Source organism: Microtus ochrogaster, linkage group LG2, assembly GCF_000317375.1.
Source record: "Microtus ochrogaster isolate Prairie Vole_2 linkage group LG2, MicOch1.0, whole genome shotgun sequence".
Classification (NCBI taxonomy): Eukaryota; Metazoa; Chordata; class Mammalia; order Rodentia; family Cricetidae; genus Microtus; species Microtus ochrogaster.
Window position 1 is genome coordinate 33,269,139 of NC_022028.1, and position 15,940 is coordinate 33,285,078.

At 50.8% G+C, this 15,940-nt stretch overlaps 1 protein-coding gene across 1 annotated transcript in view; it reads right to left on the minus strand.

Annotated features, from left to right (window-relative positions):
* Nucleotides 1-15,940, minus strand: part of Cdh23 (cadherin related 23) — a 362,011-nt gene that overhangs the window by 129,905 nt on the left and 216,166 nt on the right. Inside the window, exon 15 of the mRNA XM_005360071.2 lies at nt 37-101. Coding sequence (XP_005360128.1) covers nt 37-101 — 65 coding nt within the window. The remainder of the gene's footprint in view (nt 1-36; nt 102-15,940) is intronic.

The following is a 15,940-nucleotide window of genomic DNA, read 5'->3' on the forward strand; positions in this document are numbered from 1 at the left end:
AGAAGCAGCTGCCAAGAGGCCGGGGCAGGAACTCACCTGTCAGGGTCATCACTGAAGAAGTAGTTGACTTCCCCAAAGGTGCCTACATCATTGTCGGTTGCCTGCAGTGGTAAAAGAGGAGATGGTGAATGGCAGGCTAGGAAAGAGCCCAGGCCACCCATGTCCCTTCCATGTGCCTCCTGTGGCCCAGGCAAATTGCCCAGAGCTTATGCTGTTCAGCAAGGTGGTTCCTGGCCACAGGCGACTTGTCAAGGCACCATGGGGGGGGAGAGGGGACACAGTCCTTCTAGAAGGCTTTGGTGGCTGGGGTCATTGGCTTCTGTTTCACCCTGGACACGGCTGCAATCTGAAGATGCCGTCCAGCTTCTCCTTCCCTCTCCCCTCCTCCTCTTTTCTGCCTTGCAGATTCAGCAGGTCCTCCCCAAGGGTAGGCACTGTCCTCGACCTGAACTCTGGCCCCTTCCTAGGCAAATGCTTTGGAGCTGGCGAGCTGTGGTCTGCCCCCAGGTACCAGTTGGCTGGGCTGACCTTGGGGCTCACTTACATTGGCTTTATTCTCAGACTTCTCTCCAAGATGGTATGTGAATAGAGACGGTAGCTAAAAATACGTTTTAATGCCCCTCCGCTCAATATTTTCTGAGGTTCTTTTTTAAAAGCTCCCAGATTCTATGAAATCTATTAAATTCTACGTTCTTTATAATAAACCTGAATTTTCATGAGAAGCTAATGTGTGCTCGGTATATCCAGTTCCGGAAGGCAGATAGATGAATAATATATTTCTATCCCAAATGAATGAAATGAAAAATATGTTTATACCCAGAGAATTAAGACCTTAGTTAACCAGAAAATGTGGCTATTCATAAAGATGCCATTTCTGAGGGCTCTGGGCTGCCTGTTTTCAGGGCACTGCCTCCTGCGCCCAGTTTCCACAGCAATGGTTCTAGAGTCTGTATGCAGACAGCTGCTACCGCCCTCCCCTCCCCCCCATCCTCCACTGTGATCCCAGCCAGGTTCAGAGCCGGGTTAAGCTCCTCAGTGTATATGCTGTGCCGAGTTAATACAGAAGCAGACACTGACTCCCCAGGGCCTCCCCCGCCCGAGCCACTCCTCATGACAACTGGAGACTTAGTGCCGCCCCCACACAGAGATGTCATTCTTATACCAAACCCAAATGACAGATGGGGAAACTGAGGTACCACAAAAGTCCATCGTTTACCTAGGTATCACAGCTTGAAACAAAGCTCACTTTGTATCCCATGCCCCTGGCTGCTGAGCGGAGTTCTCTAACCCCAGAGGAGCACTGTTCCAGAAGGAAAGGAGCCTGGGTGTTCCAGGACAGAGGCGACAGCAGCGCTCCTGGTAATACCTTTGTTCTCCCCTTCCAGAGGTGGAGAAAGGAGGATCGGGAAAACTTCATGCCCTCCATTCCTAGGTCCCAGGGGCAATGCAGCATCCAGGGTATCACCAGATGCCAGCACTGTTTCTGTGTCTGAGGAAAAACTGATACCACGTCATGGAGTCCTTTGGTGGGGGCCGGAGTGGGTAGAGGCACAAGATGGCCCCTGGGGAACCAAACATCATCCTTCTCTGTTTGAGAAGAGGGTTGGTGATATGGCAGAGTGGGGCCTCCACCTGCTGGGCTCTGGCTGGCACAGTGCCTGGTACACAGAAAGGGCATGTGTTCCCTGGTGCCAAGAAGGGAATGGGTGCCATCTAGCAAGAAAAGGAATATGGGGTGGGAAACTTGAAGAGAGAGGGAAGGAGGAAGGAAAGATGGTCAATCATGTTTGTCAGCATGACTGGATCTGGGATCAAATAAAAGACAAGCTGCTAGGCACACAGGAGAGGGATTTTCTTGAGCGGGTTATTTGAAGTGGGAAGACACGTGATAGATGTGGGAGGTACTCCACACAAAAGGAGCTGGAAGAGGAAGCTTCAACTTGGCCTGTTTGCCTTCACTCTTAAAGGGAAGTTCCTCTACTTTAACGCTGTTGCTATTGTTGCTGTTGGTGGTGGCTGCGGTTCCTTCACTGATATCAGAACCCAGTCTCTTCAGGCTTCCAAGTAGACTGAAAACCAGCAGCTCTTCAGGAACCCTCTAGACCTTCAGGGCTAAAAGGGACTGCTGAGGCGCCCAGCCTTGTAGAATGAGCAGCCACTGGGTTCTCGGCTTCACCATGTACAACAGCCGCTGTTGAACTACCCAGACCTTGTCATGTAATCCAATCTAATAAAATGCCCTTCAGTACATATTCATTCTATTGGTTCTGTTCCCCCGACTAATACAGAAGGATTTAAAAGGCACTTGAAAGGAGGGGAGTCATTCACAGAGGAGAAGGGTAAAGCGACCCAGCCCCGCCCCCCACATCCCTGCCTTGAAAGAAGGTCTGTGCCCTTCATTGTTTTGGGGCTCCTAAAGACTTGCACATAAACTGCTGAGACAGGAAAAATCACTGAGCTCCCGTAGTCCAGCATCTTCTCTCTGGAGTTTGGGTCTAGAACAATTGAGGCCCAGGGGAGTCTAGTGGTGAGACTCTGGGGATCAGCTGAGATCATCTTAATGTAGACGCTGGCCTCTTGCCCTAAGGCATACCCTCCCTTCCCTGTGTGTGCTGGACTCGGCATAGCTTCCAAAGAGCCTGGTTAGTCCCTGGGGTCCTCTCACAGCCTGCTCAGGCCACCAAGGCTGACAAGGGAACATTTGTGGGCCCTTTGGAGTCAGCATCTAATAATTGTGTGAAATATGTAGGCCAGGACCAAGGTATCAGCCGGCTTTTATTTCTCGACTGTATGAAGCCAAGGTGAGGTCAAGAACTCTGTGCCTTACAAGGTGGGGAGGGGAGGGGTTTCCAGCCTGTCTAGTTTATGCAGCCACCTCCAGTTCAGGCTGGGCCACAGACAACTCCAAGGTCGGCATAGGCTGTGCTGCCTGTATATATAGGGTCAAGCTTAGGGTTCTTCTCTGGCCTGTCTTACTTGCTCCTGCTCTCCTTGAACCCAACCTTGGTTAATGCTTTAACCTGCAGCCCCTTTTAGCCTGGGTACCCCTGATGCAGGGCGAGGACAGACTGACAGATGTACTTGGTCCTGGGCCTACATATTTCACACAATTATTAGATGGTGACCCCAGAGGGCCCACAAATGTTCCCTTGTCAGCCTTAGTGGCCTGAGCAGGCTGTGAGAGGACCCCAGGGACCAACCAGGCTCTTTGGAAGCTATGCCGAGTCCAGCACACACAGGGAAGGGAGGGTATGCCTTAGGGCAAGAGGCCAGCGTCTACATTAAGATGATCTCAGCTGATCCCCAGTCTCACTACTAGACTCCCCTGGGCCTCAACTGTTCTAGACCCAAACTCCAGAGAGAAGATGCTGGACTACGGGAGCTCAGCGGTTTTTCCTGTCTCAACAGTTTATGTGCGAGTCTTTAGGGGCCCCAAAACAATGTCCTCAGGGCTGGACATTCAGCTCTCTACTGCCCATCTGCCACCCAGTACAGTCAGGCAGCTGCTGCCTGCCTCTACCCCGCCCAGCTCTGATTGCTCGAGCACCTACTAAATTACCCTCTTCCCCAGACTTGCCCACAGCAGCTCTCTGAAGTTTATGGCTAGAACAAGTGACAGACAGGTCATGGCTCACCTCAGGACGTGACCAAAGGCCTGTAGATAGAAAATATAATCCTCTCCAGACACAAGCACCCTCTTTCCTGCCACGGTCTAGAAATGAGTACATGGGTATCCTGCAGGAGACTCCTGGGGCCTCTGGGTCAGGTAGGTGACTTCAGGGATGATGGGAAGGTGGTATAGTTGGCCGCACAGGTGTCTCAGATTGACCTAGCTGCCCAGGCAACCCTGGTCTCCAGGTGAACACCTCAACAAGTCTCCAGTACCTGTTTCTGGCACTTGTGTCAAGGCCACCATCCCACCTTGTCCTCCCTGGATGCTGGGTTGACATTTACATATGGACGGAGACATACTAGTACATTTTACCAGCCGTCAAGGTTCTTGGAGGGCTGTAGGGGCAAGACATAAATCCGATGGCCAAAATGACCGCTCTCCACAGGCACTAGAGAGATGGCTCAGCAGTTAAGAGCACTAGCAAGTGCTTCATGGAGCTTGCTGCTGAGTAATCAGCATGGTTTCACTGGCGACTGACTGCCCACTGCTTTGTATACTGACGGAGCAGAAGTTCAATATGCTAGCACTTTGACAAAATGTATGACTTCACTTCATAGTAAAAGACTTTGAGTTCCACGTAAGCAACAGAGGCTCTTCTAGAGGACCTGAGTTTGGATTCCAACACCCACATCAGGCAGCTCACAATGGCCTATAACCCCAGTTCCAGGGAGTCTGATGCCATCTTCTAATATCTGTAGGCACCTGTACACATATAATACACACACACACACACACACACACACACACACACATACACACACACACACACACACACACACACACACAAATAAATGATCTTTAAAAAAATAAGTGTCCTTTTCTGATAAAAACAAAACAAAACAAAACAAAAAACCCTCAATGGCTCCTTGATGAGCTAATCCAGACCAACATCCTGATGTCTAGAGCAGCCACAGCCCAGCTGGCCTTTGTTCCTGTAGCCATACCTTCCCTGATGCACCCTGAACTCTTCTCATTGTTCATGACTCCGCCCTTTCATTTAAAACTCTGTCCTACCCATCAGGACCCACCCCATATGCCCCTTCCCTTAGAGAACTCTGAACATTTGCTGGTCGTGGCCAAGAGTCCTTAGTCACATCTCTCTTGGAATGCATGGCACAGTCTGGGGACCTGAACATCATTCATGTGTCCCCACTTCCTTCCTGGTGAACAAGCTCAGATCGAGCTTGCTGATACATGTGGCATCACACATGGACTCAGTCTTTGCCAACGGAGCGAAATCCCATTTCTAGCCAAAGCGTTAGCGTGTTGGGCTTCTGCGCCACAAGCAGATGCTCCTGTGGTCAGTGAGGAGCCATGTGGCTTGAGTAGGGGCAACCTGGGGTTCATGAAGCACCTCAGACTCTGGCTACTTCTAAAGACCAACTGGTCACAGCCTGGAGAGGCATGACTCTCTTGGGGGGACCTCAGACAGAGCACAGTGGATATGAAGGGCAGATGGAGGATGGCTGGCTTACCTGGAGGCACCTATAGCAACTGCCCTCTCTCCTACCCTCACTACTCAGTAAATTCTTTCTAGCTTTTCCAAGGTGCCAGATGCTGTACCAGGAACCAAAGTGTCAAGTCCTCTTTGAAAGGTGGCTTACGATAGGAATATAGAGTTAGATGGCTGAGAAAGAACTAGCTAGATAGTGGAACACAAGGTCTAGAGCCGTGAGGAGATATGGCAGAGAGTGAGCTCTAGGTGGGAAAGAAGCCTAGAGAGGCTGAACTGAGCGACAGAAGGGCCTGTGGTAAGGTGCCTGGTGTCTACAAGACAGCTATTGGCTGTGCGTAGCAGGGCACCCAGACCTGGAGACTCAGAACATCTTTGCCTTCCCACCAGGCTTTCCACAGACTAGAAGGAATTAAGGTGGGTCACTATCTGTCTCCATGGTCAGTGCCTGCTTCCAGGGCAAAGCAACTGTCGCTATGGCCAGTTCATGTCTCCTTGACCAGTGTCTACCCCCACGGTCAGCACCTCGCAGCCAGCACCTGCCATGGGTTTAGCACCTGCCCTGGGCTTAGCACCTGTCCCACATGCCTTCCCTAGGGGGACAGAGTCATGGCTGGGGTGCCTAGATGCCTGGTTTGGGAGGCATCTCCTCAACCTTGTCCTGCACAGCTTTTCTGGCAGAGCGCATTCGGCATTTGAGCTGCACGATTGTGCCCACGGTGCTTATTTTCCTGATGGACAATGCCAGCACAAGTGTAATTTTCTGCTGTGGACGAAAAGGAAAAAAAAAAATACACATGGGGAGAAAATTCCAAAGGTTAAGACAAGGTGAGTGGGGAGTCTGGAGGGGCGGGGGATGGTCCCCAGATTAGTCAGAAATGCCGGTCTCTACTCAATACTTCAATGGGAGGGGTGGTACACCTTGTGGGTTTTTTTTTTTTCGTGAGCATTTCACTAAAGGCCACAAATTTTACAAATAGTTTCCATGCTTTTATCCCATCTTCCCAATAGCTCTGTGGGACCCCCCATTCTATAGAGAAAGGGGGGCCCAGGGCTCTGTGAGGTCAACTAACTTATCCAAGGTTACACCGCCATGGTGCAGGAATATGAACCAGATAGCTGAAGCCTGAGTTTCTAACCATGTGCCTTCCTGGTTCTCCTGAAAATAGAGGGTGGGGGTCTGGGTGCTCCGGGTCTAAAGGAGCCAGGGGGTCCCTACAGGCAGGTCTCTCCTCCCGTCTCAGCAGCTCTGTCCCTGCTCCGGTGTCCCTTCAGCTTTGACTGAGAGGAGCTAGCTAAGCTAGCATGAGTTCAGCTCTTCCAAGATTCATCTCCTCAGGTAGAGCCTTCTACTGCCTACCAAAGAAGGTTCCCAGCTCTGTCCAAGTCTGGGCTTTGTCTGTATGGGTGTCTTCGGCCCACTTGAAGGGAAGGTTGGTGTGGTGTAGTCTCTATCCTGACATTTCTGTTGAGGGTTAGAGCACCCTAGTGAAAACAGGTAACCTGACCTACCTAATTCTCCCTATTCAGGCCTCCCTGTGTCTGTGGGTCCAGCACTCATATCAGGCCCAGCATCCTAGAGGGATTCCCAGGTCCTCGAGCTCCCTGAAATTGCCTTCTTACCCACCTAGTCTTCGTGATGAACCTTTTTCACCCCCTTCCTCTAGGCTGCTCTAAGGCAAATGTCCTAGCCTAGGATACCTGTCCTGCCACTGTCTCCTCACACAGCCCTACACAGTGTTCCTATACCTCCCTGTGGGCCCTTCACTTGGCCTTGTTCATGTTTATCTGCTATTTCTGAGCCTTAAACCCCACTGACTCCCACTGCTCACATCGCTCTAGATGGGCTTTCTCTGGGCCTCCTTCCAAACACAGCCCCACTCTTCCTGGATGCTGGACTTGGCTATCTGACTCTTTTCCTGTTGGGACAGACCTCTCATCTGTAGCCAAGCCAACTAACTCCCCAAACCCTTTAGGGAGACTAAAAACTGTCCCTCACTATACCCTTTCCCTTTCTGCATCTCCCCAAGTCTTCATATGCACACACCCCCTCTTTCTCTTTCCCTCTCCCCCACCCTGAGTCCCAAATAGACCTACTTTCCAGTAACCTGACTTTCCCTTATATATACTTCCAGAAATTTCCTTTTCTGTCTGGTGCAGGTAGGCAGAGCTCCCAGGTTGCTAACACAGAAACACACAGATCATCCATACCCTCCTCTTCAGCCTCAAGTGCTCCCCGCCAGCCCCTGTGGTCCTCTCCCCACCTCTCCCAGCCACCTGGACATCTCTCCCAGCAGGCCTGTAGGCACATGCGCAGTGGCTCCTCACGTAACACCTGCACTCTGGTCACGCATGCACATCCGGACTCCCTGCACATGTGTGCCGGGCCTTCCGCTCTGAAGCACGGCAGGCCCAGCTGCTGAGCTACCTCGCAGGCAGCACCGGGTCCTGGCGTCGAGGGCAGTTCTGCTCCCGTGCACAGAGCTGCAGAGAAGGGCACCAGGCACAATTTGTTCAGGAAACAATAGCAATGTGTGGCATGTCATAAGGATTGATGGGGCAGAAATTTACATGGCAGAATGCATTTTTAAACAGCTCCACCGAGCCCCGGTGCTGCGCCGTCATCCTTTTCACATTCATCATCAACTGGGCCCTTGCAGCAGCCCCTCCAACCAAGTGCGAGTGGAGGGGCTCTGCCGAGAAATTGGGAGTGGGGGCTAGAGAGGCTGGCATCAGTGGGAGGAAGCTCCACCGATGGGCCCTGAGAGCATAGAGCTTTCAATGTGCTCATCTCCCTCCCACCAGGGCTGCAGATAACCATTCTAGGTGGGAAGTTATAGCCCGGGACATCTAGGCTCTTTGGGCTTCCAGAGTAATGTAAAATACATTGGGAAATTTCTATCTCCATTCAACTGAAGTGGGATTGAAGATGAGGCCACAGTGGCCATGTGGTGAGCAGGGGTCAAGGATGGCAGGATGTTGCTACTCTGAGTGCCTCCTGGGGGTGGGGGTGGCCATAATCATTGGAGAAGAGCTACTGATCGTGGCTCTGGGGAGTGTTAGGACTCGGAGGGATCAGATGATGGGTGGTCCAGGGAGCAGTGGAACCAGGGGCTGACCACAGGTTACAGGGGAAAAAAATGGCAGGCAGGCTGTGGGCGAAGAGGAAAGAGACGTACTCAAGGGAGTCTCTGGTGCTTGGTCTGGGCTGAGTCTGTAGGAAGTCTGGAACAGGGCATGCTGCTGAGGAGGAGGGGTGAGCCAGCAGAAGGAGGAGGGGAGAGGAGGGAGCATGGAGACATCATAGGAGGATAAGTAAAGGGAGGTGAGAAGGAGAAGCCCCCATCATAACATCCACTCTGAGCCCAGGTTTCCTTATCTGTGAACTAGGGACAAGAGCAGTGGGGCTGCTATCGTGGGGCTGTGGTGGATCAATGAAGGCAATTGATGGAGGGTATTTTCTGCTGTATCTGGCACACAGGGACCACTTTCCAAGTAAAGTGGACATTGATGTTTGTTTGTTTGTTCTGTCTTATTTTACAGTCTGTCTTATGTAATCCAGGCTGGCCTCAAACTTGCTACGCAGCCAAGAGTGACCTTGAACTTCTGATCCTCCGGCCTCAACTCTTGAGAGTTGGGCTCACAGGCATGTACAGCCACATCTGGCGTATGTAGTGCTGGGGACTGAACCAAGGACTTTGCATACACCAGGCAGCCAAGCTTCATCCCTACCACTCCCTACCCCAGGTCTCAGCACACTTTCTGTATCCTCTGCACAGGTGCTCCCGGTGAACATCCTCAGCCCAACCTCCCGGATACCTGGGCTGCACAACAGAAGCTGGGTCAAGGTGAAGGAGACACGGTGCCCACCCTGCTGGATTATCAAGATGTTGGTCCTGCAGGCTAGAAGGGAGGCTAGCAGGATGCTCTCGAGGCACTGGGCTGACTTGTCTATTGTAGATGTGGTGTTGTTCTTGGGTAGCGGTGCTCGTTGCTTTAGTTCCCTTTATTTTAAGATCTGGAAATAAAAATTGATGGGGAGCAAATTGCTCTGGCCAGCAGCTCTGAACTTAAAGGAGTTGCCGTGGGGGAAGCAATTATGCTGTGTCAAAGGCTGTCAGGGGGACAGGAGCACAGTATGCCTACTGCCTGGCGATCCCCAAGGACTCTTGTTTGTGGCGGGGGAGTGGGGGCAGCGGCTCAAAGGCAGAGGAATGACCAAGTATGTGGGCCTGGTGCTGTATGGGACACTTGTCTTTAACAACTTGACATCATCCCCTATAAGGTAAGGGACACTTGTCTTTAACAACTTGACATCACCCCTATAAGGTAAGGGGTCCCAGATGAAAACCTCTGCTGGTGGCGGCTGCCTGCCAGAGCAGCACTCCATCCCAATCAGTCCTTAAGGGTCCCAGTGCTGCGCTGAGTAATGCAGACATGTTGACACTCAGGCTCAGCTAACATGGTTCTCACCTTATAGATGAGGCAAGTGAGGCTCAGAAAGATTAAGCAAGGCACTGAAGTCACATAGTGCTGCTGAGATTCTGCTATGGGGCGGACACCAAAGGTTTGCATAAGGAATTTCATCATTTTTGCACATGTGTTTTTTTTTTTGTTTTTTTTTTTTTTAAGAAAGAAAAATAGGTTTGTCGAGTACATTGCAAGAGGCAGCAGGCTGGACAATAACAAAGACACGGCCTGCAGCGTCATTTTATTTCTGTATTGTGTGCATATGTGTGCAAGTATGTGTATGTGTGTGCACATGTGTGGAGGATGGAGGGCCACCTTGAGTGTTGTCACTCAGGAACGCTTCCCACCCTTGAGACGAGGTTTCTCATGAGGACTTGCCAGATCGGCGAGGCTGGCTGGCTGCCTAGAGAGACACAAGAATCCTCTCTACCTCCCCTGCAGCAGCACTAGGGTCACGGGGCTTTTTCTGTGGGGGTACCAGGGATCCCAGCCCAGACCCTCACATTTTCAAGGCATTTCCCCAACCCATCTACTTCTAAAAACACTCTCAGCGATTATAGTTTTAGACAATAGATGGTGGACTGTTTATGTGTTAGGCACACTCAAGTGAGCCTGTTTCTCATTTTCTCCCCATTATCACATCTGTGTTTCAGGTGAGTGACTGAGGCCCGGAGAGACACGTTACGGTCAGTGGACTGCAGTGGCAGAGCCAGAATTTGAACTTGAACTATCAGAGGTTCTCATCTCACTCAGAGGAGTCACTCCCTGTCCCGTGCCTCAGTTTCCCTCACTGTGTCAGGAAGGGGCTCTTTCTAGTCCTGTCTGGGGTGTCTATTGCTCTGGTCTTGCTGGTCTAGTGGCTCAGCCTTCCCAGCCACAGTTCAACATGAACCTGCCTGATCACCAGAGCCACAGCTATACAGGACAAGAGAAGACACTGGAAAGAACTAGAGGCAGTCTAGACTCTTTCCATGCAACTGGGGGTATAGTCCTCACACAGGCAAGAGAACAGACGCACCATGGCTGGAGGTTAGGAGTCCAAGGACAGCATGGGCAAAGAGGGGTGGGGTGAGACCCTGCAGGAATGAGTGGTCCTTGAAGGGTGGGGAAGGCATTTCAGGGAGGCTGAGGTAAGCCTAGCTGAAGAGGCCATGGTCCTGGAATAGATAATGCAAGACGGGGTTGGGGTGAGATGGATGGAGAGGGTGGGGGTGGGGCATGGGGAGAATCTATGAAAAGCCTGCTTTGGAAGATCTACTAGATCCCGTGGCCAGCCCCAATGTCCTTGGTATAACGTATTATCCAATTGTCCATTTTGCTATCTGTAAGTCATGATCGAGGAGGATGAAATATGTCAACTGGTTGCCCCTCAAGACATGTCCATGTCCTTACCCCAGGGGCACGTGACCTCAGAAAAATGACTTTGGCAGGTGTAACTAACTTAAGGATGATGTCATAGTGGGTTTTAAATCCAATGACAAGTGTCCTTGTGAGATACACTCAGAAGAGCAAGAAGGACAGATGCAGATAGAGGTGGAGGTTAGGGTTGCCTGGGTTCTAGAGATTAGAAGAGACTCCACACAGGAAGCCTCTGGAAGGATTGCCCTGCTACCCATATACTTTGACAGGAACTAAGGAGGAAGGCTGGCTAGTTCCTGAGACCTGCCTGCTGAAGGCCACAGGTAAGACTGCAATCACTTGGTGGCAGAGCTGGGCTCCAGAGCCACCCAGGTGGAACCAGTGGTCAAACAAGCCTCCCAGGGACCCAGCATCAGACACAGACTCCTTGAGACAAGGCCCAATGCCCAGCATGACTTAGGACTTCTCAGTGAGCCTCCATGACCACAGGCATAGGGCAACAGCCCTGCACAGGGTCAATCCCAGGACACCCTCATCTCCATCACATCACTGGTGACATCAGTACCACAGTTTCCAGGAATCTGCTCTTGTGCTGAGTGGCAGGGTCAAGGGTACAGAGTCCAAGAACTGCACTGATGGACACTTCCCAGAGGAGGTCCCTGAGGCACCACATCCCATCCCATGTGTCCATAAGGCATCTTCTAAGTGTCCAATGGCATCAGAAGCCACAGAGCCACTAAACATGGCTCTGAGCTCATCTCTGAACCCCCGGTACTACTTTATCCTAGGACCTGTCTGCCTATTTGCCTCTCTGTCTGTGGGCTTTTGTTTAGAGAATGCTAGAATGACAGGAAGTCACCTCTTCAGAAGACGCCCTCACTTTCTGTGGCTCAGCTCTCCTGGTCCCTGAGCTGGGATAGAGCGTGGCTTCCACGCCCTAATTTCCCAGAATGATTGTGCTCTTATTCCTGGGGCACTTGTAGGTGCCAGGAGCCACTTCTCTAGGTCTTCTGACAAGCAAGTCGCCTGCCCTCCAGGTTTGTTTCCAGTGTGGCTTCTCGGGGGGGGGGGGGAGGTTGACCTAGGACAGAGCCCTCAGGGGGGATGGGGGCATGGCAGCACGCTCACTGCTTTCATAGGTCCCACAGCTACAAAGTGCCTCAGGGTTCTACAGCCAGCAACCAGAAAGAGCAAGAGCTGAGCCCTGATCTGTCTGGCTTTCACATACACGTGGAGAAGAAGAAGAAACGGGAGAAGGAAGAGGAGGAAGAAGAATCGAGAAAGCCCCTTTCAGTCCCTCTGTAGGACCTTCCTTTATGCACTTAGGTTTGAAGAAGATGCGACTGAGTGACTTCTTTTCTTTTTTCTTTCTTTTCAATCACATCTGATCACCAAGCAAAGCAAACGGAACGCAGAAAGCCACTTTCCTGGGGACACGGAGGGGGACTGGCTGGGGAGGGCGAGGCTTCTGTAATCAGAAGGACTTGGACCTCTCTACGGCTGTTATCAAGCTGGGATTATGTGGTAGAGGAGAGGTGTGGGGACAGACACACATCTGAAGCTGAGTTAAGAGGGACTGCATGTACCCAGGAGAGGGGATAGAAGAGAAGAGACAGTCCAATCAACCCCCTGGAGTAGCCTCCCCAGCGCCTCAGCTTGCTCACCAGGGTCTCCTCCCTGAATCATCCACAGCCCTGCCCCCACCTCTACAGGGCCTTACAGGTGACTGGCAGCTTTTAGACTAGTTGGAAGGTGCAGAAGGGTACCTAGATGGTGGGGGACGGGGACTGCCCTCTCTCCAAGGTGATTTGCAGCATGGGTGATGTGCCCCTGTGCTTGCTGTCATTGGCAGGTGCTGATTGGGCCAACACATGTTGTCGCTAATGAACATATCGATTGTATATTCTCTCGTTGGCTCGCTAAATGGCAAGCCTCACATCTGACGGATTAAATACCCACCCGATTGCCTGCCTGACATCTCCATCACTCCACCCGCCAGGCCCTAATGAATTTCACAGTCCCACATGACGCGAGAAATTAAGGACAAGGTTCACAGCTGGGATTGTATATCTCCCCTGAGATATCTGAGCTTAGCAGGGTCTGTAGCTCCAGTCCTTAACTCTCCTGGCCTTTTAACCCAGGTTACACGGGGTGTGTGTGTGTGTGTGTGTGTGTGTGTGTGTGTGTGTGTGTGTGTGTGTGTGTGTGATGTCTCGTTGTGCCTGTTAGGGATCAAGAATTAGTCCTGTCCTAGGCTCAGAACCTTTGAGCTTCCCCACTCCCAATCCCCTTTCCCAGTCAGCGCCCAGAAGGGCCTATGAGCTTGGAGAAGGACACTGTTTTAACCCTGGCCTCAGAGACAGAGGGCTCAGTGGATTCTCATTTTGCAGATACCGAGAGAAGGAGACTGAGGCTTACAGAGCAAAATGTCCCTGATCATTCAACCGTCGAAGGCCCCGATCTTCTTATTCTAGGTTTTAAGGACTTATTGCACACAGTGGGAACCCATGGGGGACTTCGGTCCAGTCTGGGTTCTCTGCTGGTAGGGAGGAAGGTGACTGACAGGTAAAGGTACCGACTCTGAGTTCTGTCGGGAAGCCGGGAAACAGAGATCCACTTTGGGTCTGTTCTACAAGGTGACAGTCATCTCATGGTCCCATGAGAGGGGTGTGTGGATACATGTTCATGTGTGCATGTATGCATATGGAGGCCAGAGGTCAACCTCAGCTGTCATTCTTGGAGGGGGGACTCAAAAACCTTGTTTATTGAGACAGTCTTTCACTGGCCTGGGATTGTGAAGTAGGCTAGACTGGCTGGCCAGTGTGGTTCAGATCTGCCAATCTCTGCTTCCCCACAGCCCTCAGCTGACCCCAGGCTAGGTTTATAACCATGGGCCACTACACGTGGCTTTTTTACCCCTCCCCCACAGTTCTGGGGTCCTTATACTCCCAGAGGAAGCATAATTGAGCCATTTCCCCAGCCTAGCCCTAGGTTTTGCCAGGTTCACAGGGAGGATCCAGGCGCCTCCAACAGTCTGTGAGGCTCATTTAAGGGAAGGGTATCCATGCCCTAGAAACATAAGCTCAGACTGCCAGCCACAGCGGGGTGGCCATCTGGCACTAGCTTCTCCCTCTATAAAACAAGGAGTCTCATAGGCCGTCACAGGTGGGGACATGACAGGTGGATGTACACAAAAGGTACATCACATGACACAGGCGACTTCATGTTTAAGCCAAGTTCCTCCTCTGTTCCAGGCATGTGTTGAGCTCCCGGCTCACATTACATCATTGTATTCTTACAGCAAATCTATAAGAAAGAAGCATCACTGGGCAGTGGTGGCACATATCTTTAATCCCAGTGCTTGGGAGGCAGAGGTAGGCGGATCTCTGAGTTTGAGGCCAGCCTGGTTCCTAATGTGTTTCAGGACATACAGTGAAGCCCTGTCTTGAGAAACCAAAGGGAAAAAAAAAGGCGTTGAAAGTATTCTTCCCCCTCACTCTCCAGGAAAGGAAATTGAAGTGCAGAGGTGATTTGACAGAGACTAGACATCCAAGCCCTCCCCACCTGCTTATCAAATTAATAGAAACCATGCCCCCCCCTCTTTAAGATGGTACAATACTAAAAGGAAAGACAATGTTCCAGGCCTCTTGTGCAGGTAAATTCTGCCACCTGACGCAGTTTGGGACAATAAAATGAAAACAGAAGTTTTCAATGTATTTCTAGGAATTCTGAACAGAGAAGGGGAGGGGGCTCAAGAGATGGCTCAGCAGAGGACCAGTCTCAGTGCTCATGTCTGGTGGCACAAAACTGCCAGTATATGTCTCCAAAGAGTCTGACACCCTCTTCTGGTCTCCGCAGGCATCAACCCCTACACAGGTGCATTGTGGGGGAGGAGAAGCGCTTTCTTCACTTCCTTCTATAATTTAAAATATAGTTGTGATAGCTGGGGTCCTAGCAAGTATTTTGGATGGTGTGATAGTTGGGGTTCTAGCAAGAATTTTGGATCATGAAGGTGAGGGTTGCATACCACACATGATGCAGAGGAGTACTTAAGGGAGCCACCTGAGGCTCTGCCCCTTTTATATGGGAGATGAACACACCAGTCTGGTATAAACAATTGTTGGGGCTTCCTGCTGGCGGCTAGACTAGTCTTTTTTAGTAAAAGGCCAATGCCATTCCAAGTCACAGCTCCAAAGTAGCAGGCTTAGGATAAAGTTGGTGTCCCAAGACCGGATGGAAATCTGTCACCAACACCGCCATCAGATGGCAGAGCAGGGGCGGTGCACTTGGGTCAATCCCCAGTGGCTGTTCATGAAGTCAGTCTAGTGTAGGCGTGCCCAGCTGGTGGCCCACAGGTTGCACATGGCCTGGTGTATCTTCGAATGTGGCTCTTTAAAATGTGATGAGATTGTGTGTGTGTGTGTGTGTGTGTGTGTGTGTGTGTGTGTGTGTGTTTGTGTGTGTGACTTTTCTCTCTGCAATTTGTGTGTTTTTAGGCATGAATTTCATAGATAAAATATCATGTCACAATCTCATGTAACATAAATACATGCATGCTTCTGCAACTTGTGGGCTGAAAATTGGACACTCCTAGATTTAATGCCTGCCCCCCCCCAATTCTTCCTCATTCAAATGAGCCCAGAGAAGCGAAAAGGGTAGACACTAGATTCTAGTGGGTCTCGAGTACATTTTTTTCCCCAAAAAAACTATGTGTAGTAGCATAAAATAGAAAATGCTATTAGAACATGTAGTCACATCCTAGGGTCATGAGGGTAAACAAGATCATGTGGCATATGCTTTAAGCCCAGCCATTGGAGGCAGAGCTCAGAGAGCAGACTGTGAATTCAAGTCTGTTTGGTCCACTTAGTAAGTTAACAGGCCAACCAGGGCTATATAGGGAGATTTATCTCAAAAATAATTAAATAAACATATAAATAAAAATAATAAAGAATAAAATAAAACAGAGGTTTTTTGTTTTTTTTTTT